The sequence below is a fragment of the Thamnophis sirtalis genome, unplaced genomic scaffold, assembly GCF_051295495.1.
Source record: "Thamnophis sirtalis isolate CommonGarterSnake01/CBP01778 unplaced genomic scaffold, rThaSir2_p1.2 scaffold_14, whole genome shotgun sequence".
NCBI classification, from domain to species: domain Eukaryota; kingdom Metazoa; phylum Chordata; class Lepidosauria; order Squamata; family Natricidae; genus Thamnophis; species Thamnophis sirtalis.
The window spans coordinates 36,409,692-36,418,670 of NW_028261394.1; the positions used below are offsets into that span (position 1 = coordinate 36,409,692).

Here is an 8,979-nt window from a genome sequence, read left to right on the forward strand (position 1 = left end):
CTTATGAAAATTACGAATTTAGTGGTCCCCGGAGGTCCGAAAAGTTGGTGACGCCTAGAGGGTTTGTTGTGATTGGGGAGATGGTCTGAACTGGAACGATCATGAAAGCAGGAGAGTCAGTGAAAAGACCAAAGGAAACCCACGCAAACTGCAAGCCCTCGCAGGGCAAACGTTTTGTGCGTGCGGCTGTCTCTTTAATGCGTCCTGGCTTCCAACACTGAAAGACCCTCATTGTCCGATTCATATTACAGCATCATTTGAGAAAGGTATTTACACATCGGCAGCCCTCTCCCCGCGGTCCCCCTCCCTCTGCCCTAAGGCGGAAAAAGAAGTGAAACAATTTGCCTGGGGGTCTCCCCCCCCCCGGACCCCTCCCATTGCAAGCATGTAGCCTTAGGATGGACAGGTGTCAGGGGAAGAACAAAGGAGGAGGCAAAAAAAAAATCCCCTGATGTTTTCCGATTGGTTCAAATCCCTGATAAAACAGCAGACCCCGAGGTGGCCTGACATTTGCGCTCAGGAGCGCAGCTTAAAACCGCTTCATCTGCCGGCGTTCTTGCCGGCGCTGTTTCTTCTCGTTGGGCTCTTGGTTGGCAGCCGGTGATTCCGCGGTGAGCCAAGGACCCAGAAGGTTAACCCAAAGGAGATAGAGCGCTCGCCCCGGAGCCTGCAAGAGGGAACAAAAAACAGGGAATCCTACTAAGGCATGCGGCAAGCAAAGTTGCTACAGCTGAGCATCAGGCAAAAAAAGCCCTGCTCAGGTTTTGGTAGTTAAGGAATTACATCCCATTTCGCAATCGCAATAAGACTTATATACCGCTTTACAGTGTTTCTACAGCCCTAAGTGGTTTACAAAGTCAGCCTCGTGCCCCCAACCATCTGGGTCCTCATTTTACCTACCTCGGAAGGATGGAAGGCTGAGTCAGGGGCAATAGCAATAGCATTTAGACTTATATACTGCTTTACAGTGCTTCTACAGCCCTAAGTGGTTTACAAAGTCAGCCTCGTGCCCCCAACCATCTGGGTCCTCATTTTACCCACCTCGGAAGGATGGAAGGCTGAGTCAGGGGCCATAGCAATAGCATTTAGACTTATATACCGCTTTACAGTGCTTCTACAGCCCTAAGTGGTTTACAAAGTCAGCCTCGTGCCCCCAACCACCTGGGTCCTCATTTTACCCACCTCGGAAGGATGGAAGGCTGAGTCAGGGGTAATAGCAATAGCATTTAGACTTATATACTGCTTTACAGTGCTTCTACAGCCCTAAGTGGTTTACAAAGTCAGCCTCGTGCCCCCAACTACCTGGGTCCTCATTTTACCCACCTCTGAAGGATGGAAGGCTGAATCAGTGGCAATAGCAATAGCATTTAGACTTATATACCGTTTTACAGCTCTCTTCAAGTGGTTTACAGAGTTAGCATATTGCCCCCCCCCCCCAACAATCTGGGTCTTCACAACCAGCGAACCTGCTGCTAAAGTTCACCTCTGGGAACAGCTGATTGGGGGTATCCCCCGAGGCTGATCCACCCGCCAATCAGCTGCTCATGCTGAATCAGGCTAATGTGCTGAAGCTAAGGACAGTAGCCAGAGGAAAAACCAATGGATGCTGGTAGGCAGAGGCAGATTTTTTTTTTCTTATTTTCCTTCCCAAAAACTAAGGTGCTTCTGCTTATTCCGGAGCATTTTATATTCCGAAAAATACAGTAGCTGGAAAGAGGAAGAATGCACTGTGGACAAATAAGTAAGAAAAGAAACTTACCAAGAGCCAAAAGTACCACATATAGAGGGAAAAACAACTGAGCACTTGGACAATGGCGGTAAGCAAAATCATATCCTTCAGATGCCTGAGGGTGGAAAGAAAAAAAGGCTGATTTTGATTAGAGCAGAAGATCAAAGTCTCAGCGTCTTCTATTGTTCTCCAACGTTCCATTCCAGAAATGAAAAGGACTGGCTTAAAAAAGGGTACGGAGGATCAAAAATGTAGACTGTGCCTGAACAGGATTGACTTGGGAAGAGAGAGAAAAGCACTACAACCGTCTGGTTAAAAGACAGAGAAGAGGCTTGGCCTCAAGTTATGCTAAGAAATCATGGATTTGCTGACCAGTTTCTGGATTATTGCGATCCGTTTGAGATAGCAATAGCACTTAAGACATATACCACTTCACAGTGCTTCACAGCCCTCTCTAAGCGGTTGACAGAGTTAGCCTATCTCCCCCAACAATCTGGGTCCTCATTTTACCCACCTCGGAAGGATGGAAGGCTGAGTCAACCTTGAGCCTGGTAAGATTCGAACTGCCAAATTGCTGGGAGTCAGCAGAAGTAGCTTGCAGTACTGTATTCTAACCACTGCACCACCAAGGCTCATTGATGATTGTAGCATCCACATATACGAATGGTGGAAGGGCAGGAAGTTGCTTCTTGTGCTATGAACCATAGTTGAGGTTTAACAGAGCATGGGTGAAGTATCAGTGAATCCCCACATGAATCATAGATGGGAAATATGGTCTTTTCGAGGCTGAAGGGTGACTGCAAGCATCCTTCCCCATTGGCCTTGTGGACTGGGTCTCAAGAGTTAACATTCAGCAACATCTGGAGCAGTGGTGGGATTCAATTTTTTTTTACTACTGGTTCTGTGGGTGTGGCTTGGTGAAGCGGTTTACAGATTCAGCGTATTTCCCCCAACAATCTGGGTCCTCATTTTACCCACCTCGGAAGATGGGGTTCCACCACAAATCCGCGGTAGACTAAAGCGCGCTCAACGAAAGCGCGTACGTGACGTCATCACAGCGCGACGAAAACGGCACGCTGTGAGCGGTAAATTTAAAATTAACGCGAAAACCTTACCCTAACCCCCCCAAACCTAACCCTAAACCTAACCCTTAACCTAACCCTAAACCTAACCCTTAACCTAATGCTAAACCTAACGCTAACCCTTAACCTAACCCTAAACCTAATCCTAACGCTTAATGTAACCCTAAATCTAACCCTAACCCTTAACCTAACCCTAACCCTTAACCTAACTCTAACCCTTACCTTTATGTGAATCGGCTTGCTTTAATTTTATTTTAATTTTAATTTAATTTATTTTTAATTTTATTTGTCGCGCTGCTGATGACGTCACGTACGCGCTTTGATCGGGCACGCTTTAGTGGACCGCGGTTTTGACGGGTCACGGGAAGATGGAAGGCTGAGTCAACCTTGAGCCTGGTAAGATTTGAACTGCCAAATTGCAGGCAGTTGGCAGTCAGCAGAAGTAGCCTGCAGTACTGCACTCTAACCACCCTGGCTCTATTATTGTTAACAATTGAAAGCAAACAGTGTTGAATAAAGTCCTAGGAAGAATGGTTTAGGGACTATTAAGGAATGATGAATCTGGAGAAAACTACAGGCAGTCGTCCGCTTACAATCCTAAGTTTAGTAACTCTTTGAGTTGCAACGGCATTGAAAAAAGTGAGTTGCAGTTTGTCTTCAAACTTATGATCACTGCATCCCAACAGTTGTGTGACCCAAATTTGGGCACTTGGCAACCGATATGCATTTACAACTGTAGGATCCCAGGAAGGGTTCACCCACAAAACCGTGCCCGACTAAACCGCGCCCGACTAAACCGCGTCACTGACGTCATCAACAGGGCAACAACAGAGCGGAGACAGAAGCACGCTGTAAACCCTAAACCTAAAATTAACCCCTAAACCTAACCCCCCTAAACCTAATCCTAAACCTAACCCTTAACCTAACCCTAAACCTAACCCTAACCCTTACCTTAAGTTGAATCGGCTTGCTTTCAAAGCACTATTTAAAGCGCCCTTCTTTCTCCGCGCTGGCTGTTGTCACCCTGTTGATGACGTCAGCGACGCGGTTTAATCGGGCGCGGTTTTGACAGGTCACGCCCAGGGAGATGGCCTGGGATGGCCCTTGCAGCCTTCCCAGCTGTTTTCTGTCAAGCAAAGTCCACGGGGGAAGCTGAATTTGCATTAATGATCACATGAGTCACATAACAACTGCCTTGATTTGCTGAACAACCCTGACAAAAAGGGGTCATAACACCGGGCACATGTCACTTAACAATCACCCTCACTTAGCACTGGAGGTTCTGGTTCCCAATTATGGTCGTAAGTTGAGGACTACCTATAAAGAGAGACTGGAGAGTTATTATTAAATATCTGAAGTTACACAGAAGATGCAGATGATTTCTCATCTGCTTATTCCAAGAGGCAGGACTGGACTTAACAGGCAGAAAGTGCAGGGATGTTGATCACAACTGAACATTAGAAGATGTGGTTTTAGTAGTAGAAGATATTCAGCAATGGAACAGATTGCTTTAGGTTCAGAGTTTGCTGAACACCACTCTCCCATGCACACTGATGAGGTTACCTCGATTAGTAATGAGACATCTGCAAGAAAACAACCAAGCTCAGTGAACACCGAGAACCCAATTGTTAACACAATTATCCATCTGTTATCAATTTATTAATTATATGTTAAAAATTAACATTCTATTAAAAATATGTTTTGGGGAGGTCTCACACACAAGGAGATGCAGGTGGCCTTGGGACCAGTGTGTCCCTCCACTGATTGAGGCTATTGTTGTGGCCCGCCAGTGGCCAGCAGAGGTGGCAGCAGAGTTGGACAGTGAGGAGGTTGGGGAGGAGCATGGGCCAGTCCTGGAGGCTGGGGAAGGCTCTAGTGAGGGCTCTGCGTCGGAGGCAGAGGCGGGGCCGAGGCCGTCTGGCAGTGATCAGGCGCCCACGGAGCTAGACAGCAGTAAGGCAGAGGAACAGCTAAAGCCTGTTCCCAGTGTGCGCATGCGCAGAGCTGCCAGAAGAAAAGAACAACTCAGAAATCAGGGTCGACTTGGGAGTAAAGCCACAGGTGGAAGGTGATTGGCCTCTCCCATAGGAAATAAAAGGGGAGTGGGCTTTTGCAGGGAACAATTCGTTCGTTCCTTCGTTAGATTTGTTTCAGGAGTGTGAAGATCTGTCCCTGAATCTCAGAGGCTCTGTGCCCAGTCTTTCCTGGCACAGCACCTCAATTGGAAAATATTTCCATGGCAGCTTTCCAAGATAGATAAGGTCTGTGGTCACAAATACTCCTTTGAAAGACTCTTTGCCAGGCCTTGATGAATGTGAATGAGAGGAATCCACATTCATTTAATAAAAGGGGTTTGGTTGGGACCAGGACTCGGCTTTTGGGGGAAGCCTAGGTCAGAACAGCTATGAAGGAAAACTACGTATGCGCTCAGGCAGCAGGATCTGCTCACCTGGACTTAGGTAGTGTTGACACTCACTCTGCCATTCCCTGCTCCATATTCAGATCAATCCCGCCATCGGCGAGGCTGCCGCCCTCTCCAAAAGTAGGCTTGGCCATTGACCTCATGGATTGGTAGCTGGCCCCATAGACCATCAAGCTGAACACAAAGGCAACCTAAAGGGAGGATATGAAAATCAGCCAGGAAAAAAAAAATCAGTAAAATCAGTAAAAATCTTCGGAGATACTCCTACTTTGGAGATACCACTTCAGTTAAGTACACAAAGTTTGAGAAGCGCACAAAGGTTTGTACTTGGCAAAGATAGACATGAAGAGAAACATATTTTGTAGCTGATGCAATCTTTTTAACCAGGATTACTGGGCACAACTGGATGCAAACACTTCTGTTAAAGATTAAGACAGCTGTAATGGAAGAATGGTTTACTGATGATTACATGTGGAGCCTCCTGTTGTGGCCCACCAGCGGCCAGAGACCTGGCAGCAGATTCAGACAGGGAGGAGATTGGAAAGGAACACAGGGCAGTCCTGGAATCTGGGGAAGGGTCAGACGAGGGCTCTGTGTCAGAGGCAGAGATGGGACCAAGGCCATCTGGTAGTTATTTGCTGCCTCCAGAGCCTCCAGAGTCTGACATCAGTGAAGCAGAAGAACAGCGGGAGCCTGTTCCCAGTGTGCGCATGCGCAGAGCTGCCAGAAGGCAAGAACAATTAAGAAAACAGGGTCGACTTGGGAGTAAGGCTTGGAGATGATTGGCCCCTCCCATAAGACATACAAGAGGAGCAAACGGGAGGTGAGCTTTTGCAGGAAGCAATTAGTTCATCTGGTCAGTTCAAGCTTTGAAAAGTTCTGTTTGACTCTGTACTAAATTTGTCCTTGCTCTGCATTTGGCAATTAGGTCTCTGACAGCATTCCCAGGGAGATAAGGTGGGTGTTTATCAACATTCCCCTGAAAGATTGTGGCAACTCGAGCAGACATCTGTCAGAATCTTCACATAGTTTGTGAAGCCTTGTGGGCTGTGAATGGCCATAATTTATAGTATAAATAAAAGAGAGTTTTGGGGACTAAGATTGTGATTTATGCTTTCTCAGAAAGCCTAGGTCAGAACACCCCCTCCCCCCAAGTTTACAAACATGATACAGAATCTCAGTTGTGGAAGATTGGTGAAGACAGAAGGATGGCAGTTGAATATGATTATTCTCCTAGCCAATATTTTAAACAGGTTGATAAAGACTTCTTTCTTTGCAGAAAGGAGTGAAATACAAAGAACACTCCTGAATCAACCTTCCATCCCCCCCCCCCCCAAACTCTCGGTGTGCAACACAAATTGACAGTCCCTGACTCTAAAGAAATGACAGTCTGAAAATATATAGAACTCACCCACGTCCAAATGGTGGCTGTTATGTAGAAGACCCCAAGGTTGACAATTCCGTAAATGGCCTGGAAGGAAACGATATCAGAATAAGAGCGAAAGAGGAAGACACATTGAGCTCTTTGTTTAAAGCCATTTCTCAAACTAGACAACTTTAACACGTATGGACTTCAATCTCCAAGTCTCTTCCAACTCCAATGATGTTCTATGTTCTAACTCCCAGCAATGCTGGCCGGGGAATTCTGGGAACTGAAGATCCCATGTTCCAGTTGCTAAGATTGACAAAATCTAGCAATAGCACTTAGACTTATATACCACTTTACAGTGCTTTACAGCCCTCTCTAAGTGGTTTAGAGTCAGCATCCTGCCAACACTTTGGGATCTCATTTTACCCACCTCGGTAGGATGGAAGGTTGAATCAACCTTGAGCCTGGTGAGGATTCGAATTGCCAAATTGCAGGCAGAAGTAGACTGCATTACTACTACACCACCATTGCTCCATCTATACTTGTTAAGTCCCCCAATCAAACTTCAACTCCACTTTTTACCTTCAAAAATAGGATTTTGTGGACTGGGACTTGAGCAGTTATTGCTGCCCCAATTGGGGGGGGGGGGGAAGGAAGCTATAGCTGCAGCTTTTAAGATTTTTTTTAAAAAAAGATTTTGTTTAATATTGTCATTGCACCCCATACCACAAAATTAAATGCCATCTTCTGTGTACATCATACATAAGAAAACTACAAAAATAAAACAAAAAAGCACATCCTTCACATTCTATGCCATTGAATTGAAAGCCCCTGATATTGCATTAATATTGCACTATACAGTAGAATTCAATATAGTTACCGCTCTGAGATTGAAGCTGTTTTTCAGCCTGTTTGTCCTTGTTTTTATTATCCTGTACCGTCTGCCAGATGGTAATAGTTAAAAAGGGGGTGGGGGTGTGCCCAGGATGAGATGGATCTTTAAGAATGCTTTGAACTTTCTTAAGGCAGTGGGAGCTATAAATCTCTTCCCAAGAGGGAAGAGGGCAACCAATGATCCTCTGGGCAATGACTTTAACCTTCTGGAGCGCTGTCCTATCTGCCATTGTGTAATTGGCAAGCCATACACAGTCGCAGTAAGTTAAAATACTCTCTATGGTGCAGCAGTAGAAGGTCACCAGCAGTTTTTCATTCAGTTGTTGTTTCCTGAGAAATGTCAGGTAATATAATGTCTGCTGAGCCCTCTTGACCAGCGCTGCAATGTGAGCTCCCCAGGTCAGGTCCTCTTTTAGGATAATATCAGTTATGATGACAACAGTTTTGGTTGACTGCAGAAAAAACAATTACTGCCAACCTGCCTTCCATTGAGGACCTATACCCTGCACGAGTCAAAAATAGGGCTGTAAAATATTTACAGACCCCTCACATCCTGGACATAAATTGTTTCAACTCCTATCCTCAAAATGACGCTATAGTGCACTGCACACCAAGATAACTAGACACAAGGACAGTTTTTTCCCAAACACGATCACTCTGCTAAACAAATAATTCCTTCACCAGTGTCAAACTATTCACTAAGGCTGCTATTACTATTAGTCTTCTCATCGTTCCTATCACCCATCTCCTCCCAATATGACTGCAGGACTGTAACTTTGTTGCTTGTATCTTATGATTGATATTGATATTGATTGTTTCCTGATTTTTTATTTGTACCCTATACTATCATTAAGTGTTGTACCTTATTATCCTTGACGAACGTATCTTGTCTTTTTATTTACACTGAGAGCTTCTGCACCAAAGACAAATTCCTTGTGTGTCCAATCACACTTGGCCAATAACGAATTCTGTTCTGTTCTTCTTCCCTGAGCAAAAATAAGCAGGCTGCCCTGGCTCATCTCCTCCCCCCTCCACCCCCGAGATCCAGCGCCCCATACTTACATTCGCCCCCAGGATGATTCGTAGGTAGAACTTGAGCGTATCCTTGTTTTCTTCAAATATCTGCTTTTTGCCTTTGGTTCCTACCTTTCCTTTGGGCTGGGAGGGGGGGGAATAAAAGGCCATATTTTAAAAATAAAATTAAAAATTATCCCATTCCTCGATCTTGATTTAACTATCCCCCCCGCGCTCGCCCTTGCTTGATCCCGTCCCCCCCAGGCCCGACTCACCGCCATGGCGACTCCCCGGCCAGCCTTACAGGGCACGCAGGCAAGTCCACCACCAACTCACCACCAGCGAGGCTTCCGGCGCGGCGGCATTTGCGTCACATCAGCGCCGTCCAGAAACGCTTTCCTCTGGAAGGCCTACAGTTCCCGACAAGCATCGCGCCGTCGCCCTGGGGATCGTGGAACGCGGGGGAGGA

The 8,979-nt window shown here is 46.1% G+C and overlaps 1 protein-coding gene across 1 annotated transcript; it reads right to left on the reverse strand.

The window, feature by feature from the left end:
- Positions 1-120: 120 nt before the first annotated feature.
- On the reverse strand, positions 121-8,909 carry TMEM208 (transmembrane protein 208). Its single transcript, XM_014070922.2, has 6 exons — positions 8,786-8,909; positions 8,559-8,654; positions 6,645-6,704; positions 5,288-5,424; positions 1,760-1,844; positions 121-667 (listed from the first exon to the last, which is right to left on the reverse strand). The coding sequence occupies exons 1-6, from the start codon at positions 8,789-8,791 to the stop codon at positions 530-532; spliced, it is 522 nt and encodes a 173-aa protein (XP_013926397.2). The 5' UTR covers positions 8,792-8,909; the 3' UTR covers positions 121-529.
- Positions 8,910-8,979: the final 70 nt, after the last annotated feature.